This window comes from Scophthalmus maximus, chromosome 3 (assembly GCF_022379125.1).
Source record: "Scophthalmus maximus strain ysfricsl-2021 chromosome 3, ASM2237912v1, whole genome shotgun sequence".
Taxonomy (NCBI): domain Eukaryota; kingdom Metazoa; phylum Chordata; class Actinopteri; order Pleuronectiformes; family Scophthalmidae; genus Scophthalmus; species Scophthalmus maximus.
In genome coordinates this window covers 9,725,458-9,748,859 of record NC_061517.1, presented here as the reverse complement: position 1 = coordinate 9,748,859, position 23,402 = coordinate 9,725,458, and the positions used below count along the sequence as shown (strand labels likewise).

The 23,402-nt window shown below is 43.8% G+C and overlaps 2 protein-coding genes across 7 annotated transcripts; one reads left to right on the top strand and one right to left on the bottom strand.

Moving 5' to 3' along the window:
• On the bottom strand, positions 1-7,721 carry spata2 (spermatogenesis associated 2). Of its 6 annotated transcripts, none has more exons than XM_035644493.2 (4): positions 7,619-7,721; positions 6,518-6,566; positions 5,765-6,316; positions 1-5,174 (listed from the first exon to the last, which is right to left on the bottom strand). In XM_035644493.2, exons 3-4 carry the CDS (start codon positions 6,113-6,115, stop codon positions 3,819-3,821), a joined length of 1,707 nt encoding a protein of 568 aa, XP_035500386.2. In that variant the 5' UTR covers positions 6,116-6,316; positions 6,518-6,566; positions 7,619-7,721; the 3' UTR covers positions 1-3,818. The 6 variants fall into 6 exon arrangements, with proteins under 6 accessions (XP_035500386.2, XP_035500383.2, XP_035500385.2 ...); XM_035644490.2 differs by having other exon boundaries at positions 7,207-7,633; XM_035644492.2 differs by having other exon boundaries at positions 7,502-7,633.
• A 1,704-nt stretch (positions 7,722-9,425) lies between these two features.
• Positions 9,426-15,793, top strand: rnf114 (ring finger protein 114). The gene is made up of 6 exons (XM_035644494.2): positions 9,426-9,881; positions 11,806-11,956; positions 12,217-12,323; positions 13,669-13,783; positions 13,918-14,025; positions 14,130-15,793. Exons 1-6 carry the CDS (start codon positions 9,745-9,747, stop codon positions 14,193-14,195), a joined length of 684 nt encoding a protein of 227 aa, XP_035500387.1. The 5' UTR covers positions 9,426-9,744; the 3' UTR covers positions 14,196-15,793.
• Positions 15,794-23,402: the final 7,609 nt, after the last annotated feature.

The following is a 23,402-nucleotide window of genomic DNA, read 5'->3' as shown; positions in this document are numbered from 1 at the left end:
TTGTTTTTTTCTAGAATTTTATTCTTTAAATTATTTTATAAAATCTCATTTACATTTCTATATATATATATATATATTCACCAATTCACAATTTTGGCTTTTTTTTCCCTTTCCAACCCCATGTATGCCCACATATTGATAGTGAGGTCCATACCCCTTCACATAGACATTGTGCAATGATCCTCAGTGCCAAGGTGGAAGGGGGAAGGGGGGCGGCAATGGGTGAGGGTACATGTATGGTTGAGGGGGAAGAGGTATGGGTTTGGGCCTTGTACAATGCATGCCAAGAAAGGAGGGGATTTGGGGAAGGGTAAAAGGGGGCTGCCTAAAACCACCACTATTAACATCAGTAAGATAACCACACAGAGAGGTAAAGGGAGTGTTGACTTCCACAATGACTTGAGTGAGTCCGGCGTGGTTTAAAACCAATCATGTTCAAATGGCTCAATGTATTCCAAGACACAAAATAAAAATAGCTCTTTTAGGTCTTCCAACGTCAGTAATGCATCTCCACAGGTAAATGGAAATAAAAGTTCCACATTAGATATTTTACCTGTGACAAGTCACTTGTTCACCACAAGATCACAACAGTGCCCACAAACTTAGCAGCAGCCCTGAAGACTGTTTAGCCCTTTGTAGTGGCCTATACAAATTATCAGTCGGCTAATCCGAGTCCAATCCACGTCCCCGTGGTGTGCAGGTAGGTATCTGTGTTGATTATTCCCTTTTCTAGGCTTCTCAAAAAAGGCCAACATTTAGAGACACAAGGCTAAACTTCAGCAAAGCCACAGATTTCTGTTATATTAACTGTACATCCAGGCAAGCCACACAATTCTTTTTTTTCTACTCCAATAAGATATTTGTTCTTCATTTGGCAATACGGTCGCTCTTACAACATGGCTCAACATGTATGAAAGTTGTCTTAGTTGCTGGTATGATTCGCAAAGAACAGTGTCGAGCAACTAAAATGCATCGGCGATAAATATTAAAAACAATTGAGAAGTGTATCGCTTGATGAAAACAAACCTCCCCTGAGGTCACTCAAGATTTTTGCGGTGCCCACCTTAGCTAATGTTGACCCGAGAGCATCTTTCAAAGAATCATTAAGCTACATCCAAGTGGCATCAAAACATCCCATCTTTGTGTTATTTTAACATGATGAAGAGATGAACAGAGATATGAGATCAGATGTCAATTAATTTAAGTAAATGTGTTTGTTTATGATGGAGTATTGGGGCCACTTAAAGAAAAATATATTGATTTTGAGAATAGTCATATTACGAGAATAAAGTCATAATTTTAAGGTAAAAAGTCATATTACAAGAATGAATAGAATCATAAGTTTGTCTCATTTCAGAGGGGGAATATCAGAAGATCAGCCTGACACCTGCGTTAAAATGAGGAATGTGGAGCGTCTGTGGAGTTACACAAATAATTAAATACTACTATATCTTTTGGCACATAAACACCATATTATCATAAGTATCGATAATTTGAAAAGATTGTGCAAGAGACTAATTGCCTCTTTTGTGAAGGAGGAAATAGCTGGTAATGTTTTTTCTTTTCTCGAAATATTATGACTAACAGTATTATCCTTTTGCATGGAGAAACAAAGCCTCATCACTAGAAGTTCCCTTTAAATCAGAATTACAATCAGCTTCATCAGAATGTTGAGTAAGTTTACCTGTGAAGCCTTTAAGTATACTAATAATTCAGTTTTATGAAATTTTCACAGCAAATGGCAGTGATTTGATTTGATAAGGTAACTCACGCTAACCAAAGCTACACCAAATCAGCCCCCAATTCAAGGCCTCAGATGGGGGCTGCCTTTCGGGATATTAACCAAGCAAAATAACACGTCGTAACTCACACCAAATCTTCAATGACTGCACACTTGAAATCACAATAACTAATTTAGGACATGAACTCCGGAAAATGTCCATTCACATATGAGGAACGCAGCAGGAGATTCAGAGATTTTCCTGCTGTATTTGTCCGACACCAACACAAAATACAGGCTAAGAAACAACGATAGATCTCCAGCACCTTTCTGAAGGCCTCAACCAAATTGAACTTCACAAAAGGTAGTGTTTGTAGTAGCGCTTTTGTACCTAAATAATTATAATTGAAAGGGGCAGTAAGCGATTTTTAATCCGACACAAAAATCTGCAAATATTTGCTCACGGTCTGCTAGCAGTCAGTTTTAGCCGGTTCTTCGGTGCAGGCCTGGCTATGTAAATTGGAAACAACAAAAAAATGGTGCGGACACACCTCACAACACTGCATGTGCAATTTTTTAAGCATCACTCCCTGACACGTTAAGAGATGTGCTAGCGAAGGACACTTCGACTCAGGGGTTTTGGCCAAGTGGTCTGCACGTCCATCTCCCATACCCAAGGCTGCGTGTTCGAGGCTCAGTGCAGAAAAACACTCAACATCAACAAAGAGAGAGACAAGCTTTCTTCCACATTGCTCACTGCCCCTTTAAGGTGTTTAAAATCAAATCTGTTGTTTGTGAGAGATGTTTTCTAATCAGCCAAAACACTGATTGCAGACTAGAGAACTATAGTGTAATAAATTCAGTATTTCTTAGGCTTTTAGGGCTAGTTGGAAACCACAATGGGTGATTATGTTGAAGCCATTTGAGGTAGACAGAAACCGTGACAGAGAACAAACTTTCATAATGTCTAAAACCAATCGGCTCACATGCCATCGAATAACCGCAATCAGCTGATCTGTGGCCCAGCATGAGACTTCCCGTGACCTCGCGTGAGACTGACAGGGACCCATCGATCTGGGTAAGAGGGCACTACAACATCATGGTCCATGGAGGCTTAAGGAGTGTAATGAAAGGGCAAGGGGCTTGAAAATGACACATCTCAACAGGCTATTTACCAGAAAGAAGTCAACACCACACATCTTCAATGTCTCAAGTCAACAGCAGCATTTAAATGTCAGTCATGTAACCAGAAACAATTGAGGGTAAATTTACAAGGCATAAACTTTAAATAGAATATATGGCATCCGACCATTGTCTCAATGTCCCTTTGAGACACCCCCCCCCTCCAACACCCCAAAAAACATTAGTTTATATCCCAAAATCCCAATGCCAGACCTCATGCCCATTTAACAGTCTCACATTGTTCTAGAGAATAGATTAAAAATATATACTATTGACTTCCAGTGTATGTTTTTCCTTTGTATTTTTCAAGTTTAAAAAGATCTCCTTTGTCACAATGCAAGCTCAGAGGTCTTTTCTACATACACGCACGCACGCACGCACACACACACACGCACACATATACTGTATATATATATATATATATATATATATATTCATATTTATATATTAGAGGAATTCTTAGCTGAGAAGTTAGGCAAAGGAAATATGTTCATTTGGACGGAATTCATTCAAAATGAGAAGGAATTAATCTCTTTTCTCTAGTTTCCCTTTTGAGGAGGATGAAATTTGAGGACTTTGGGAAGCGCTACAACATCACATGACTACTCAAGAGCAGGTAGCAAGGTAAAAGGAATAAGAAGAAGAAATAGATTAAAAAGGCCTGAACTTGAACAAGGCAGAGAGATGGGCACACGATCTGTCTCTCCGTGGCGTGTGCATTCCAGTGTCATACTGACAGCAAGAGGAAATGTACAGAGTTCAAGAGAGTGTTAGAGAGAGCGAAAAGACCTTCAGATAAAGGGGGAAGTGAGTGAATGAGTTGTTTAAGGGGTAACAGAGCTAAAGTAATAGTGCAAGACTACACCATAGGGTTTGGGGGGTGGGGGGGGGGTGGATAATATTCTCTCTTCCTGATTCACCGGTACACCAGGTGAGACATAGTGCCAGATTTGAAGTTGAGCTGATGGTTTGGCACAAAGCTGTGCTGGGGATTCTTCCGTGTGCAAATATCCTTTGCATACAAGCCCATGCATGAGTCACATGACACCTTAGAGCAGTTCACACAGGTGTGTGACGCACCTGGCTTGTTGCAAAACCCGCAACGCGATCCCCCCATGCTTAGTCGCTCACTGCTGCCTCCCTTTGGCGTCGTCAAGGCAACAGACTTGCTTGGAAACAGCTTGGTGGACATGAGGGGTTTTTCCACCATCTGGGGGTGAGGATGGGGGTGAGAGTGTGAGTGAGTCAGTGTGAGGGGGTGCGGGTGGAGATGGGAGTGGGAGTGAGTATTAGAGTAGACCGAGAGCTTTTCCTTGACAGGGATGTATCCATCAAGGGGTCGTGGAGATTTGGGGTGGTAGTCCTGAAGGCCACAGCATGGGGAAGGGTCCACGTCATGACAGGCAGGACAGAGGATCGTGTCACACCTCTGGCAGGAAGCCAAAGTTGAGCAGCCCAACCCACAACCCTGACACTTCACACTCCCATGAGCTTTGAGCAGCCATCCATCCCTGGCCTCCCGAGGCTCTCTGGACGGAGGTCGAGAGGGAGTCTGCCTTCCTCCTGTTCCAGCACCACCCCTTTCAGTGTACAAGTCAATCTCATCCAAAGACGACAGGTGGTAGGATGTGTAAACATCAGTCGGGGGAGGTGACTGAATAGGGAAGAAATCTGCAACAGGGCTATAGGAAGGTGGAGCAACCACAGAGAAGAGAGATGCTGATGTGCTGGGCCTGATGATCTCATCCTTCATATCCGCCTCTGCATCCACAAACAGAGGCTCCTTCCTCAGACTCAATGAGGCTTTTAAGACAGGCTTGCAAACTGCTGCATGCCAGTGACCAGCCCCATCTGTAACATCCACAGACTTAGACGGTCGGCTACCTCGCCTCAGGTGGTGGGCATGAGGCCTCTCTATATCCATCGGCCGCACAGACAGCCGAGCCATATCTGCCCCAAGGCTGTCACGTCTGCGGAGCGCCTCGGCACAGCCAGCTGCGTCATCTCTGCAACCTCTGCGGAGTTCCAGGGCCTCCAGCTCTGAGGCTGAACCACGGGCCAGAGCCACTACCTCTCCCAGAAGACGACACTCTGCTTGGGCCAGGAAAAGCTCAAATGCCAACTGGCGCAGATGATTTGTTCCTCCTGGGTGCTCCTGCAAATGGAACTTCGAGTCATGGTCACATGCATAGCCAATGATGCGCATTAGAGATCGTAGTTCGGCTTCGGAGATGGCTGACTGCAGATGGTACACGTATGGGCCAGTGAAGGTCTGAAAGAGAGATGAGTCACAATAGCATTAGTATCAGTCAATTAAAACAGCTTGACACGATAAAGCTAAAATCTACCCTAAACAGAGACCTCACATCTTATCCTCTGACATTGCACAATTCAAATTATAGTTTGATTTGCTAGTGTTTAAAACATTACAGATGTAAATACATTTTAAGAGCAGTGGGAAATATTAGCTCATATATAATTATTACCTTAAAAATAAAATATTTGTGTTTTAATTTTATGTTTTATACCTTATTGATAACATGTCTGGTGTTTATGTTTGGAAACCGTAAGTTCGGATATGCTTGATAGAAATCATTAGGTACTTGATGAAATATGGAGACTATGATCTGATGTTACATTTCAAATTATTTTATAAAAATAATATATAATTTCTATGCAAGTAGTTTTATTTTTCTGTTTTTCATTTTTAAATCAATCAAAAACAGCGGTTGGGAAATGTAAATATTAATACACACTCCTTGTTAAAGCAATATTGAAAGCTGATGGTGTTTTAATGTTCACATATTGGTTGTCGGCTTTATGTAAGAATCAATAGCAAGCCTGTGTATACACTTAACTCACCTTTATACATCGGAACTCCTTCTTCCAAGGGAAGAGCAGGAGGTTGGTGCAGATGGTTTCCAGGGTGTGGAAGGCTCTCTCCAGGCTCTTCAGGTTGCCCCCTCTCTGGCAGCGGAGTGAGTTCTCCAGCACCTCATAGAAACGCACCATGCGGAAACGTTGTGCTGGATCTGGCTGGTAGGCGCCTAGCAGAGCAGTGGCTGTGGAGAGCAGGGCCTCACTGTCCTTGTGTCGGCTTCTGTGCCCCTCTGGTGCAGTTCCAATCCCTCTGTAGTCCCCTCCCTCCTCCAGGCGCCTCTCCAGTGCCGTCACATACCTCCGGAACAGGTCCTCCTTTAACTTGGCATCCATTATCGACAGCGGACTATCAGTCAGCCGTTGTACTTTTCAGAGAGAGCCTCACCCCTTGTGGTACACACTGCACCAGGACGCCACATTCAAGCACCATTTTTTGTCACCATTATTCACAGTGCGCTGGCTCACACTCAACGTTAATAACGTTTTGGAGAGGTGGAAGAGGAGTGAGATGCCGCGTCCACTCAGCAGCACATCCTGAAAACAAGAGACGCGGCCGTGTGGTGGTTTCAGTTGGCGTAGCTAGGCTGCAGCCTGTAGGGATGTCGTCTTATGATCATCTCTGGCACTGGCTCATAGCCCGACTTGTTTCCAGTTAAACTGGCCTATGATTGTATCTACAGTTGTGTCTATTCCTTTTCCTTGGTTTGAGCTTGTGCAGTATTCAAGGTCACTCACCACGGAGACTCGTTCATGATTGTGTGAGTCTTCTGAGCCGTTCCCCGAGCTGCAATGACACAGGAGAGCATTAGGAAAAATGGAAATCTCTCAGTCGGACTTTCACAAGACAGAAGGAAAACTGGGCCAACAGTCCTCCCGATGCAGTCGGTCCAAAATACAATGCATTTATATAAATCATAACAGTGCATACAACAAATATAATGGCTAAGATAACAGTATAGGTATCATTATATTAAAAAACAAAACAGTGTTTGTATATGGTGTGGGTTCTTTCAGATCAGGTTTATGGCAAATTTGTTGGACTGGATTAATATTATGACACACAGGACAGACTGGCAGAAGAACAGAGCACATGACCAGTGTGGGGACTTCATTCAGACTTCACATTCGTGTCCCGTGCTGCTGTTTGCGCCAGCGACTGTGTGGGCTATCGGCACTACGTTACAGGCGTGTGACCCGCGGTGCACCGCACTCGTTAGCTTCAATTCAAATCGCATTATTAAACGCGCGGATAAGCGTAAAGCCCAGACATGAGCCGTAGTAGTAGCGGCGGGAGGATTGTGATTCCCCGGTCCCAGGCGAGCTGGTCCCTCCGGTTGGCTCTCACACACACACACACACACACACACACACACACACCCACCCACACCAGCCTCAGCGAGCATCCGCTTAGCGAGTTAGCATACCTGAGCTAACAACATCCGCATGCCTCACTGCGAAACAGAACCGCTCCGCCACGACGAACACGAAGAGAAACCGCGCGAGGGGCAGCTTGTGGTTTCGAATCTCGGTGCCTGTCAAACACGACAAACCCCCCCGGAGCGGAGACTGGCACGGACCCCCAGCTGAGAACAGGTTAAGCAGTGAACGCCCATTTCTGCGCAGCTGTCTCGCTAACAATTGCTCTAGCTAGCAGGGCGGTCTGTCGCGACATGGACATCTTTGGCGATTTTTAAGTGTCAATTCTTCCGTCAGGTTCACCGTAGCCGAGGCGTGACTCTCGAGCGAACGTGTCTCCTTCTGCATCAGCTGCGAGGCCGCGGCGGCGTTTGCTTGTTGGTTTTTTGGCGCAGAACAACCGAGAGCCGCTCATCTTACCTTTAACAACTAGCTAGCCGCGGCTAACTACGCCTCCTCAACTGTTGGAAATTCCCATCATCACAACGCGCATGCGCTCCGGCTCTGACAGTTCACCAGCACCAGGGGCCCCACGTGCTGAGGAGGACGGGATGCAGATCCTGCAAGCCTCATCACCAGCAGTGTTTAATATGTGTGTGGGGAGACAAAATAGGATTTCACACGGACAGTTTTCCCACTAATTTCCCACTAAGTTCCCACTAAGTTTGTGCACAAAGAAAATATGTGTCTTTAGTAGTCCGCAAAAGAGTTTGGCACTATACGTAACTGAAGATGCTCTTCTTATGTTCCTTAGTTTGTGCACAAAGAAAATATGCGTCTTTAGTAGTCCGCAAAAGAGATGGCACTATACGTAACTGAAGATGCTTTTCTTATTTTCTGTATTAGATTTATATTAATATTGCATGCAATATCAGCGTCATTATCATCTGCAATATAACTTTTTCACTACTACCAATTCTACTTTTTTTGTAATTCAGGCTCTGGCTCTTTTATTACACTTGATATTTGCATCTGTTGCAGGACTCCTTTTTCTTCTTGTTAGTTTTTTTCACTCTGGCTTTGTTTGTAGACGTTAGTGTGAAGCATTCTCGAGTTCCAGCTTTTCCACTGTTATTATTTGCTGTCTTCTCTGTCGTCTACCATTGTCATTGTTTCAGGGGTTTGATCAGAAATTAGTCTGATAAAACAAGATATTTGAAATGTCAATTCGGGCTCCAGGATATTATACAAAACTTGGATATTATCAAGACAAAAATATCTTGTGAATTAATTGAGTGAATAAATCAATAAAAAGCATTGTCACTATTACAAAAAAAACTGTGGACAACCATTATCAAAGAGTTCAGAGTGAAATGTACTTTTTACTCCTCTACATTTGTAAATAAAATTTTCTTCTTAACTCTCCCATTAATCACCTCACAACCCATCTGATGTATCTTGTGACTCTTTGGAGGGACTCAACTCCCAACTGGGGAACCAGCCAAACAGTAAAATATTGCTTAATTTCAATCAGTGTGCAGCTATGGTTACGCAAAGAGAATGAATAGGCGGCAATGCAAGACAGGCTCCAATAAACCTGGAAACCAATTAACACAGATGATAGGACAAACTGTTGTTACAATAGTTTAGGTATTGTGTGTGCGCGCGCGCGTGCGTGCGTGTGTGTGTGTGTGGTGGGGCTTGCGAATTCAAGCACATAAGCAAAAGGGGGAGGTGAAGGATTCTGCAGTACGTTAAGTCAAGTTAATGAGTTTCCTCATTTGTGTTTGCCCATAACGTTTTAGTCTTGGTAATTTTATATTTATTCATATAGACTGTGGTGTCTACTGTCCGTGAGTTTTTTGTACCACTGGGAGACTTAATTCCGTTGTAGAGGGTGCAATGACAATAAAAGGCACTGAATCATTAACTTAACATAACATTATCTCTGCCCTGAACCTGTTGTCTTATGCTGCATAATCTATAGAATGAGTAGTTACTTCAATGTTTTTTTCTGTATTTCCAATTTTGTTTGTTTTCCCAAATGTTTTATGGTAATGATTAATCTCATTGTTTATTGGATGTAATGTAATAATTTTATGAAACACCAATGAAGTGAATGAATCGGGAAATCCACTTATGGAACGGAGCCGTTCTAAAAGTGTTTATTATTATTTATTATTTGTCACTTTACTCTGAACTCGTTTGTCCCCGTCATGCTCCCGTAGAATGATGACTCTGGGGTTTCCAGTGATCTGATTGGTCAGTCGTTGGATTGGTGAACTGGCTCTGATCTCTTATCTCAAACTTAACCAGCCCCGGTGGGCTCAGCATAAATTACCACGGTGATTTACCCCGGGGAGAAGAGAACTGGCTTCGTGGGACGGAAAAAAAACAGAGTTAAACCGGAAGTAACCTCGAAAACCGCAAATCCAAGTGTGGTGTGTTTTGTTTAGTCATTTGATTTAACCATTACAATAACTCGACAGACAGTCTTGTTATCACCGCCGTGACTCCGCCCCCCGCGCCTTAAAGAACTCAACCAGCAGCCGATGACGTCATCACGGGGACGTGACGCCGGACGACTGTTCCAGTGAAGAAAAGAAATGGCGATGCTCGGAGGCTTCAGCGCAGCACAGCACAAGAAAAGCGTCTCAGACGGCAGCGGCGACGTGTCAGAGTTCGTCTGTCCGGTCTGCCTCGAAATCTTCGACAGTCCCGTGAAAACACAATGCGGCCATACGTGAGTATTTTCTCTATTGTCACCCTCTCTACCCGCGTCTAGCTGCAGAGATGTGCTCGTACGAGGTGGAGGAAATAATGGGGCGCAAGGCTTGTTCTCAAGCGTGTCGCGCGACCACACTGGCCAAACCTCCGCCGCGCGTGCACCTGCATTTGTCGCGATCTCGTAATTCTGTTTCACTCATTTGGATATTCGGTTAAAAACCCAACGCGAGCTCGCTAGAGCAGTTTCAGTTTTGTTTACACCAAAGAGGAGGCCTCACCTGGGAGTTGTAGTTCAGACGGCCGCTGCTCGAACTCGTCAAATCGCTCGGAAGGACTACAAGTCCCTGCGCACCTTTGAGGTGGGGACTTTCCATCTGATTTACAGGAAGCTCCTGACGGGAGCCGCTGCTGTGCAGGGATCTCCCAGCTGATGACAGGATCCAGCTCCCCATGTCACACACACACACACACACACACACACACACACACACACACACACACACACACACACACACACACACACACACACACACACACACACACACACACACACACACACTCTGTCTGTGTGTGTGTGTGTGTGTGTGTGTGTCTCTGTCTGTGTCTGTGTCTGTGTCTGTCTGTGTGTGTGTGTGTGTGTGCGCGTCTGTGTCTGTCTGTCTGTGTGTGTGTGTCTCTGTCTGTGTGTGTGTGTGTGTGTCTCTGTCTGTGTCTGTCTGTCTGTGTGTGTGTGTGTGTGCGCGTCTGTGTCTGTCTGTCTGTGTGTGTGTGTGTGTGTGTCTCTGTCTGTGTGTGTGTGTGTGTCTCTGTCTGTGTGTGTCTCTGTCTGTGTGTGTCTGTCTGTCTGTCTGTCTGTCTGTGTGTCACCAGAGGTCATCTAATTCAGGCTGGTCACACATGCTCGAGTGTCCTGGTTCTGATGATGCTTTTGGAGTATTCCACTTACATGATGCTCATATTAACATCTCAGTGTGGGTTCACAAGCCTGTGTCAGGCCCTATCCCTGTTTTGTGGAAAAACCTGGCTATAGGCTACCTGGAGAGCTCCCTGATAGAAACCAGGTTCATCCAGGGTTCTGAACAATATCTCGAGACAGAATTTCACACAGATAACCAAACCTGAATACTGTATCTACTGTTATCTGCTGAATAACCTAGCTCCTCATGTTCCATTGAGCATAATTTCCTAAATATGAAACTAGAACAAGGCTCGAAACCAGTGTACTCATGCAATGTGAAGACACTTGGTGACTCCGCTTCACTTTCTGTTACATTTCCACATGTTAAGTTGAAATAAGTGCCGTTTATAATACATCTTGTTTAGTACTTTGGGTAAATTGGAGACCAAAATTGTAATTTCATTCATTAAGTTCATGGTGATTTGTAAAAAGGTAAAATATTAATAATGCATTTTAATTTATGTTGGTTTAAGAACAATATTTGTTAAAGGCAGCAATTTTTAAGTTTCTGTTTAAACAAGTAAGCATGTTACTGTCACGTTAAGAAAAATCTCTCTCTCTATGGCTTTGTCGTGTTCAGTTGAGGCTCAAGCATTGACCGAGCCACATGGTTTTCTTACTGTAGTACACTTTAATAATAATAATGATAATAATAAATTTCATTTATAGAGCACTTTTCATTGCTAAAAGCAATCTCAAAGTTACTTATGACAGTGTTGGGTAAATTACTCAGGAAGTTACTTTACACTTATTACTCCTTTAAAAAGTAATTAAATTACCGAACTCATCACTTGGTTTCAAAAGTAATTAGTTACCGTGAATACTACTGTAAGAACTACAGACTGACGAATAAAAATTGTTGTTTTATATTTTACACCAGAGTCCTGAGTAATTAGTGTGCACAAGTTAATCCAAGACAAAACGATCAGTCTCAACTCCCCACACTCTCCTTCTTCATCGTCCCGCTAATTTCTCTCATCAGGTTTTGCCAGAGTTGTCTGCAGGAGTGTTTGCGACCACAGAAGCCTGTTTGTGCTGTATGTCGTGCAACGCTGGGCCACTGGACTAAAGCTGCTGACCTAGAGGCCCTCATCCAATCATCCATGGCAGCTTGCAAGGGATGTGGAACTCAGGTATGACCATGCAAATGCTGACGTAAGGCGTCTGGATGAACTTTGCTCGTTTCTCATTCATTGGATTTAGAAAAATGTGCTAGGGTTTCCTCAAATCACTACTGGTATCCACATGGTAACCATTGTTATAACTATGTATGCACAAGCCCCAAGTTCAGTCTGTATAGTCAGACAGTCGTCAAGTTCAAATTACCAACATGAGACAACAGTTGTATAATGTTGCAGTGGCAGTTAGTGACATATGTTTTCTCGCTCTTCAGATTGGCCTTTCTCACATGAGAAGCCACACAGCTGCCTGTTCAAAATACCAGGACTACATTGAGGAGGGAGTGAGGACCACTGCCCAGAGTCAGCCTGCCATCATCAGGTGGAGTAGAGGGATATAAGAAAAGAAAAAAATGTCACTCAAGTTGTTTTTGGACAATGTCGGAAATTTGAGTCCAGACATTTTCCGGAGTTTGCCTTTCACACATGACCGAGGCAGCAGGAGATTGTCTGAGTCAGGCGCGTTCATACCAACAGGACAATTTCCGGAACATTCTGTGGCGTCTGTGTAGAGGATGCAGGAGGCAGGATATGTCGATAATTCAGCTGCGGAAAGCCAAGTTTTTGTTCGCAGTCGTCAACACACCCACATGTTAACTTGTGAATTGTCCGGAGATTTTCTAACTGAAACATTACGAGAGCGCTTGCAGTAAAAGTTCCGGAAAATGTCCGGAGGAACATTTGCAGACATTTGCGTTCTCATACACAGCCACTCTGCACACTTCAGATCATGTCTAAAAGCAGCTTTACACTACACTATGTAAATACTGATTGGTCATTAATCAGACTGGTGACTGGCTCTCTGATCTCTTATCTCAAATTAAACCTGCCTCGGAGAAGGTTAGCCATTCAGCATAAGTTACCAAGGTGATTTACCCCGGTACGAAGAGAACCAGTTAAACCTGAAGTTACCTCGATATCCACAAATCCACTACACACTACACAATTTAAATTGACAGAAAGTAAACACTGTGTGGTGCCCTTGGTAGCAAAAAGGATAGATCTTTGACAGTGGCTCAGGACTTCACTGTTGGCACAGTTATACATTCCATTTACAGATGACAGAAGGAATGTTTCAAAGATAAATTCCTGGTGTGTTACGACATAGGTCTTACTGTAATCGTTTCATCTAGAATCTGTTGTTCTCACTATCAGATTAAATAATCTGCATGACTTGCCATTAGGTTTCACTTCCTGGTTGTTAAACCTTGAAAAAAAAACTACAGGGTGAAGCCATAGATAAGTAGCTCTCCAGTGCAAAAGCCAGTAGTAATGAGTATTTGGCGAACAAACTGTTGCCTTCATTTAGACCCAAAATGAACCATTGCTTCCTCAGCCTGATAAACACACTGAATTGCCAGTCATGTGTAATGTGGACATGATGACAACAGATCGTGGCCTTTATAGTTCATTTCACCAAATTATCTTTGCTGTAAGGCAGCCTTTAAAACCCCAAACAAGAGCTTAGATCCAGGATAATGTCTTCTCTCATGTCATGATATCAATCTTGATCTAAACCAGTATAATGGTTAATATCGTTACATCTTACGAGCAGCATTCTTATATTTAAGAAACAAATTTCTCTGTCGCAAAAAAACATGTTCAAATACAGAATCAGTAGCATTGACATATTTTACAATCTATTATTCCGTATTTCTCTCCAACAGTCCAGTGCCAAATCGCTACACGTTCACCTGCCCGTACTGCAGCTGCCAGAACCTCGATCAGGATGGCCTGGTCGAACATTGCACTTCACAGCACTCTCGAGATGCACGCCAAGTAGTAAGAAATACACACACACACATACATTGTGACTCCATCAGTGTTTCTCAGTTTCCACACAAATTGTGGATTCAACCGTAGTCAACTCATTTGTTCACAGATGTTTCTTTATTACTCTCACTCTTTTTGAATAGGTGTGTCCCATCTGTGCCTCAATGCCTTGGGGGGACCCCAGTTACAGGAGCACTGACTTTTTCCAGCACCTGAAGATCAGGCACACCTTCTCCTATGATACCTTTGTTGTAGGTTAAAGCCTTAAACACTATATTGAGTTTCTTTTTAGTTTAGTTTTTTTGTTATTCATAAATTAACTGTTTTTATTTTCCCTCACACCGTGTTTTTGCAGGACTACTCTACAGATGAGCACACTATGATCCAGGAGGCTCTACAGCGCTCCCTGTTGGACAACTGACGTGTGAGGGACAATCCGAGAGTGAAGGGGAGACGGTGAAGTCTTGAGAAGACAAAACAACACACTTTATCATCATTCATCTACCATGAGGATGGTGGTAGTGTATTAATGAGTGATCAGTTTCACAGGGAATTGTTATTGTAACTATGAATCTATAGGTTTATTATTCAGATAATAAATCAAGCAATATGGTTAAAAAAAGCATATTGTACTGTCTGATGTAGGAGTGATACTGGTGTTCCTGGTGTGATAATCTCTTATCTTCCCCCAGTCGAGTCTGTAGATTTGATAGTTTGTTGAATATCTATTAAACTATGTTTATGAAGCTGTTCAATGATGACACGGTGTCAAATAGCCAAAAACTTCCAAAGTTGTAATTAATTCCCTGTTGTCAATACTTGATGTTATAAAAGGGTTTGACCACTAGGTGGCTAACTATTGCCAGCAAACAACTAACTTCACTCGGTGTGAAGTGATCGGTCAAGTAATGTTAACAATAATATATAATAATCTACTCAAGAGTGACGATGCATGTTTACTCTCAAAAGAGAAAAGGGTTTTTCTTTTTTAAGTTTATTGGCAGATGGAGGCTCTGTCTTTCTTATGCTGTTTAAGTGTGTGTGAGAGTGTGAGAGAGAGATGTTCACTCTGTTTTCAGAGATCTACTGGAAAGAATAAATAATACAAGGGTCAAACAAGCCAGATATGGCTGTTATGCTTTATTGTAATGTTTCTCCCTTATGTCTTTGTGCCTGCTGGTAGATCCTGTTTCTGACTTCCAAATCTCATAGGGCTAAAACTTCATCCAGTAAACCAACCGATACCAGTAGGAGATCATTGTGTCACACTGGTCAGTCAGTTCTGTCATGTGGCGAGAATTTCTCTGCATGCTTATGGCCACAGGAGGGCAGTAGAGTTCCACGCTTCTCTCGCCACTGGTGACAGTCGCCAAGCCTCAGCCAGTCTCCTGGCTCTGTCGCGAGGCATAATTCAACACTGATTTCATTCTATAAATGTGATCTACTCAAATGTGTCGTTCTCCAGTTTAGTTAATTGACACAGTTTTGTTCAAATGCGTCGTACGAAACGGTCCCAGGTCTTTAGAAACTGAGCTTTTGGGGTTATTTGTTATAGTCTTAGCAGGATAGCCATAACTTCACCTTTTTTAAACAGTTGATGATGTGGTGTGACTTCTAAGTATACCTATTGTTACGTGTTTTCTTTTCACGCCTAGTGTCTCGGATGCTTCTTCACAACAAAAAGAAATCATACCTCTTAACATCACTGCCAGGAGTTCTGCAAAGAAAGAGGAAAAAAGAAATGATGATATTTATTATTTGTATGCTTCCAAATTCTGGCGGCATGTGAAATAACGAGAAATTTGTTTCACTTTGCTGGATTCTTGCTTGGTGTTTTTTAATTTTCAATTCTTAAAATGTGTCTCTTATTTTAAATTTGTGTTGTTTTCCAGTGACTTGTAATCGACCATATTCAGTAGTTCAGATCTTCACACACAGTTGCATTTGCATTTGTCTTCGACCTACGGGTAAATAAAAATGCATACACCCAGATGGAGTAGCTCGAGAGCAGAACCTTAATGCCTTTTCACGTGTAGTCTTTGGTGCCACTCAGGCCTAGATGTCCGTTATTCTCTCCAGTAAAATGTGTAATAATTTTGCACGTCTTTCTAATGTATGATGACTCCCCCCCCCCCCCCCCTTCCATAATATATCTCATTCTCTTTTGTCAGTCCTACTGTCAGGGGGAGGGGGGGCTAAATCCTGATAAATTAAACCTCTTTAATTATTTAAACCCTGGCCCCAGAAATCAGGCACAGTGATTTATACCTGTATGTATGAGACTTGTGGGGGAAGAAACAACACTCGCTGCTTTGATGGATGTGTGTGTGTGTGTGTGTGTGTGTGTGTGTGTGTGTGTGTGTGTGTGTGTGTGTGTGTGTGTGTGTGTGTGTGTGTGTGTGTGTGTGTGTGTGTGTGTGTGTGTGTGTGTGTGTGTGTGTGTGTGTGTGTGTGTGTGTGTGTGTGCGCGCGCGTGTGCGCGCGTGCGCGTGCGTGCGCATGTTTTAAGAGAGCAGTAGCTCACCTGTCATAACCAGGAAAAAAGGGGTGTGTTCGTGAGAAGAAGAAACTGGTGGAATATATTAAGTGAGACAACCTGTCGACCAACTTTTGTTGACGTGTTAGAAATCCCGGCAGTGCCCATGTCACACCAACAGTGATCTTGCAACGTGTGTTTGCTTGCACTTGAATCTGAGTTGAGTTAATAATGAAACTCGGGCCCTTTGGTGTACATTGTCCACAGGGAGAGAAAACCCTCTCATCTCTGTTCTTTCCTTTGTGTGCCGCTTGTATCTGTAATTACTCTAGCTAAATGATATTACAGTTTCTCACCTAGCTCTACGGAGAATCACCCAGCAAACTTCTTGATGTAGTCCCCCCCCCCCATCAGGTTTTTGCTCCTGGCAGATCGAGGGGAGATGTTCGCTGTGAGAGAACTAACGAGATACTTGAGTGCTCCTGGGCAGGAAGGAAGTGGAGCCGAAAAAATATGGCAGAGAGAAGTCTTTCTTGTCTGTTTGGTGGCGGAGCTAAAAAGGGAAAAAGAATAGGGGGAGGGGGGGGGGGGGCAAGGTGGGGAATAGGAATAGGAAGAAAGAGGGAAAAGGGGAAGACAAGTGAACACATTGAATAAAAATTTCATAAAGTTCAGCATGTGGTTTCTTTGATGCGAGCAATAGAAAGTGTGTGCAGTCTGCAGGCTCTGTGGAGGCAGCAATTAATGCTACATGTGCCCAAAGGCACACTGCGAGAGGCGTGGGGACGCTGGCTGCTGTTAGAAGTGTGTCGCACCGTCACTTCACCAGCCTTTTGTTTTTTTATGTGTTTAAACCTCCTGCTGCCACAGAGGTCTCCTGTGATGGAGGCCCTGATTGATATCCAGCGTCCCTGAACGTGTAAGTTCATGCCTCCTTGTCTCTCTATGAACGGATTATTGCCGATGTGTTTGAACAGTCACAGATGAAATACACCTGAAGTTCAGTCAATATTTCTGTTATGGTGTTGAACTCGCACACTTTTGAGGCCCCAGAGGCCCCACACTCAGACTCCTCTCTGTCTATTGGATTTTTGGCTGCAGTCTGAGGACGTTTCCTTCTGAACCAGGTCCAGAGAGATGTTTGTCTTCCTGGGTTTGGCCCTTCCACATGTATCCTACATTCAGCAGTAAGTCAACAAACAAAATAACCTTGTGGAATTTCCCATCACCCTCAGTGGTTGAATGTCTAACAAAAAGTCATACTGAATCTATGGCATGAAATGCAGTTTTTGTAACAGGGTGACAAGACATAGGAACTCCTCGAATGCCTGGAAAGTTCTCTCTCTTTTGGTCGCTCGCTCCCGCTCTCTCTCTCTAGTTTTGCTGAGGCAGGTATCTGTGATGAGGTGGGGCGTGTGAGAGGAGCACTGGGAGTTTGTTCACCGTTAAAATTCCTCAAAGTAAGGAGAAACAGGAAGAGCGGGAATCCTGCCGCCCGGGCGCTGCAGCTCGGCAGGCCAGTCCCCTCAAATGTTTGAACAGAAAGTGCCAGTGGGCTTCCCTGACATCAATACTGCTTCTACACCAACTCCTCTTCCGCTTTTAAACTCTTAACAACCAAACCCACCCCAGCCACACACACACGCACGCACGCACGCACGCACGCACGCACACGCACACGCACACACACACACACACACACACACACACACACACACACACACACACACACACACACTTCTTGTGTTGCTAGCCTAAAAGCAATAAGTCTTAACTTTGATTTTATAATGCCTGCAACCACCTTGGCCCTGTGTCAGCTGAAGTGAAACTTGCACATCTTATACATTACAGGGAGAAAATGTGTTTGTGTGTGTGTGTGTGTGTGTGTGTGTGTGTGTGTGTGTGTGTGTGTGTGTGTGTGTGTGTCTATTTTCTTCCCCTCTAAAATCTGACTACCGATAATATGCTACCAATAATAATATACCAGTAATATGCCAGAGGTTCTCAGAACAGCAAGGATAATGCAGTTTTTATTTACCATTGCCTTTGAAAGTATCCTATGTACTTTATAATAATTAAATGGAGGAGAAAAAGATTTTTTTTTTAAATTCAAGCTAACAAATTTAAAGTCGTCTAGACGACGATGTGAGCCGCTGCAAATAATGTGGGTCTTCAACTCTTCACTGCAGTTCCAGTGTGAGCCTTTCTAAAAGCTTGGAAAGTTCTCAAAATGACTGGTACTGCAGAAATGTTCTCCCGGAAGTGAAAATGAATATGGAACACACTGATAACTATCAGGAGAATCGCTTATCATTGCATGCTCATTTATTTATTTATTTATTTGAAATCTGCACTGTACTAATATTTGAAAGTTAAGCCCTCTAAGGTGTTAACGGATGGGGGTTAAAGTCCCTGGTGTGTGTGAGTGTGTGTGTTTCAGTGTGCGTGTGTGTGTGTGTGAGTGTGTGCCTGTGTCACAGTGGAATAGCGGGCCAAGTGAGGCGAATGGATCTAAATATTACTCCCCCCTCTCTGTCCCCCTGTAGACCAACTAAGATGTGTGTGTGGAAGAGAGCGAGGCCCAAGGCTATTATTCTCCCATTAATTTTTCCATTTGAAATCAAACCTCAGTGGGCGTGCATGAGGGAATCAAAGGAGGTGGAGAGGACGATAGTGGGCATAACCTATCAGGGTGGGGGGGGGGGGGGGTAACTGTTGGTTGTAGCAGCGTTTATGCCCAATAGGGGAGGCAATTTCACTTCCAAAGGATTCCTCCTTATTTGAGTGAGCGTCCCCCTGCTTGTTCTGCTCAGTCCTGCTCAGTGTGCAAAGGAGAAAACATGGTGTTAAGACACTATTTCAATTTTAGCTTTACAGCTGCAGTTATGAAGATGGTTGAGGACATACTTACTGACAGTCACTTCTGTGCAGTCCTGTGAACATTCCTGTTTTACCCGTCCCTTTCCACTTTCCACTGCAAAAACTTTCACTTCAGACAGGAACTCTAACGTCTTCATATTTCCCAACGCACGTACATTAGAGACGACCTGTTAACCTCCACTCCTCCACCCACACGCACCTCCTCTACCTCACGCTGCCTTTTCAAGTCTCCTTCAATTCCAATCACGACCCTCCACGCTGTTTTCCCCCCGTCTTTCTTTGAAAAAGCGCCAGTGCTTGCTAATCTGTCAATCAGATGTTGTCCTGTTGTGGCAAAGATGGGGGGTCCGCGATGGTGGGCCATACACCTCCAGCAGCTCGCAGCTCCGAGCAGGTTGATGATTAACCAGACAGGTAGTGAGTCAAACTGCTGACAGCAGAAACACACTGACAGCTGATTTGGAAGACAATGGTCCCGCTCCCTCTACTTAACTTGTCATGGTAGTCAAAGCACCTTCTCTATTACCTTCTGACGTATCTGGAAAGATGGAGGGAAAATCTCATTTACTGCATTTTGTACTCAGTTATTTGGGCGTGCGCACATAGGCGCAAAGATATATGAATACTTAAAACATTCCTTTAGATCTTTATTTTCTTACCAAAATTATAATTTTTGTCCATTAGTCTTTTGCCATAAAAACATGAGTTAATTAAAATCTGTTGAATTGTTGATAAACAATTAATTGACAGAACAAAATGTAAAACCAAAATTGATTAGTAACCCGAGGGACTTTGCTCAGATGCATGGCGTCGGTGTTTGATTTTGGAGGTGGTCAGCAGTATAATGAACATTACTAAAAGGACTATAAGTTGTTTTTTGTGATTGTGATATTGCTGTGAATATCATGAGATCCTTCAACTGAACAAGAAGTGAAGGCTGCACCGCGCAGTGTCAGAGCTATGACAGCGCACAAAAACGAAACCCATTGCCTTGTCTCTCAGATTAATAGTCCAACACTTCCCAATTATTAACCGCCCCTGTAGTGTACCATTCATATTTAAAGCTATCTACCTCCCTCCACTTCCTGTGCTTTGTGTCCTGTGTCTGTATAGGAGGGGAATGGATGACACAGGCAGATCTGTCAGTCAAATCGGCAGCCCCCCAACTGCCAGTGATTGCCCATAGACAGCCGTCCATACACCTCCACCAGCTCTGGTCCCTTCTCAGCTCAATGAGTAACTAACCTGCAGGTACTGAATCAAACTGCTGACAAGCATGTGGAGGGGAGGAGAGGGGTGGGAGATTTGGGGGGGGGGGGGGCTGTGTAGGTGGATAGATAGAAAGATAGAAAAGGAAGGGGTGGATTAAGATGATTGTATAACCCACCTCAGTGACGTAACGTTTATATTTGCAAAAAGATTATTACAAAATGTGTCCCTCTCCTGTCTGTCCAGCCAGAGCCTCACATTTCCCTTTTCCCCCCTCATTTCTCCCTCTCACTCTCTTAAGTGGCATCCTTTGATGGGTTGTCCCTCTCTCATCTTGTCTTCTTAGACAGATGAGTGCTGTCAGCGCTGCCATCACTGCCCAGCTAAACATTAATGACTCTCTTGCCTGACAAGTGTTGGCGGGGAAGAGGGGAGGTGAAAGGGGGACGCCTCTGGACAAAACCAGGGATGAAAAAAGGAGAAGTGATGGCTTTATCTGCCTGACAGATTCTCTTTTGTCTGTCTGAACTTGCGTATATGTATGTGTGCCATCAGCAGATTCTTGGCTCAACATGACGGTTTTATTGCCCTGTTTTTCCTCGCCTCTGAGGAGCTGGACCTCTTTGTATTCCCATTGCCCCTCATCCTTCCTACTGGCATTGCTGACATTCCTTCAAGTATCCATGCATGCACGAGTGTGTGTGTGTGTGTGTGTGTGTGTGTTTATCTGCACTGCAACTTATTTGTAGGTTTCACGCGTGTTTCCTTCATATCCTCGTGTGCGTTTCTTGGAGGGAACATCCTGGACTTTGATGTTGGCAACGGTGATGGTGGTGACGGCAGGTCACAGGGAAGAGTCGTCCCAGAGGGACGGGTAGCGAGAGGAGAAGAGGATGGAGAGAGGAGAGGAGAGGAGGGGGAAGCTGAAAGGAGGGAAAGGCCTCTGTTGGTGGAGGAGTCCGTGTAGTCTCAGGGAAAAATTTATGACTACAGTTTTTCTCAGTTTTTCTCCAAAGCGACTTGCCCTCTGGAATATTCCTTTCTTCCTCGTGTCCTGACATGGCTGTCCCGTTTCCCTCATTCCGACTGTGGCCACTTTTTTTTCCACACTTTCTCTGGTCTCTGTGTCTGTCTCGCTCTCTGTGTTGTCACTCAGGCCTATGGCCTCTTTCCCCTTCTCTCTTTTGAATTATTAACTCCCCGGCTCAGGGGAGTGAATGGGTACTGCTGAGTAGACGCAGCTACAGATCCGGCATCACGTGGCCCACGTTTCGGAAGTCCGTCCATTTAAAAGGGGGTTACATCGCTGGTCCCAACTGCATTTTCCTCATGCACACTCACACACAGGCCCAAAAAAACCCTGTTTATGATCTTTTGTTATTAGGAACAGCTGATAGTTGGACAGTGAGATAAACAGACACGTGTTTATCTCCTCCTGCCAGCATTCCTTTACTGTAGCGCTGCAGGCCTCCTGTGGTGCAGCCGCCCACTCTCTTGGCCGACTTCTCCCCAGGCAGCCTCTATCTCCTCTGGATTCCCGGAGCAATGATTAACCCCAGTTCTGATCAATGCTTCTGCTGACTCTGATACATCACTGGAGCCTTGCAGCTGCCATGTAAAGGAAGCGTCAACTCTGCGCTGCTCGTGACAGAGCAGACCCACTCCATCACTTGCATCAGGGCGTTCACACAGACGCACACACATGCAAACACACGCAAAAGGGCGGCCAATGTAACAGGGACACCTGACAATACCATGCAATTCAGGATTTAATGATATGACTCTGATATAAATACTACTGCTGTGAATCAGTTTTAGTCCAGAATATTGGACAGGAGTTTATTATTGTCTATTGTCTATGTGAGGTTGTACTGGACTGTTGTTGCTATTACTTTGTCCACTCTCTGAATATGTGGAAAAGAGACTAGGTGTTCGAATATGTGTTGCTGTACAGAATCTGTAATTCTTCTGGACACACTATTATACTGAAACACATTGTTTTTTTTGTGTAAGCAGTTTTTTAAGTGGCGACATAAAGAGAGTTAAGGAAACCGAGATAGACACAGAAACAGAGGAACAAAATGAGAGATTAGCATCACTCATCAGCCAGTGGTGCTTTACCTCGACAGCAGGGGGAAGCCCCGATTTCCTGAAGATGACAGGAAGCACAATAGCAGAGTGTTCTGTCAGCACATCCTACTCACAGAGCCAGGTTAATGATTCTGTAGCCAGAGCTGAGATGGAGAGAGGGATGAGCAGAGGGAGGAACAAGGAGGATAAAGAGGTGGAGAGGGCTGGAATTCAGCTACACTAAGGCCCTCATTACAGCTGCATCAGGAATGATGGTGTGTTTTTGTCATTTTAATTACCTTTAATCTGATCTCTTCATACTTGGGCCGTTCGTTAATGAGGCAGAACAAAAACGACATGTCACACGCATCCGCGCTATCAGTCATACAGCTAATATGGCACAGTAGTTACAGCGAGAGAAGCCCTCCACTGAAATAAGAGTTCTGCATCTCAGCAGGAAATTGTGAAATAACTTGTCAAGTAACAAAGAAAAAAATATTATTTAAAGCATACTGATCCTTCAATGTACAAGACACACACACACACACACACACACACACACACACACACACACACACAAACATCTCTCTTGTACAGGCTCTGAATTCACAACTATACCTGACATTTGCAAAGCTGTGGAATGCTCCCCTTCAAATTTTCGATTTCATTAAAGAAGAAAAAGAACATCTCTCAAAAAAAAGTCCATGTTCGATACCTTTGAGCCCATTTGCCCTCAAATACATTACTTGTACTTTTGTAACAAAATAGAAAAGTCTTTGGGAGGCAAAACCCCTGCCACGAGCAAATCTAGAAACTTTTTTTTCATCATTATTATCAGTATTGTATTTTAAATTTAAATTGAATTTCACCATCAATATTATTATGAATATTATGTGGATGCAAATGTGTGCAAGTGGCAGCCAAATGGCTTTCCATTTCTGTTACCTGTACACTGGCAATTCAATTTTGTGCCGGTATATTTATCACCACAAA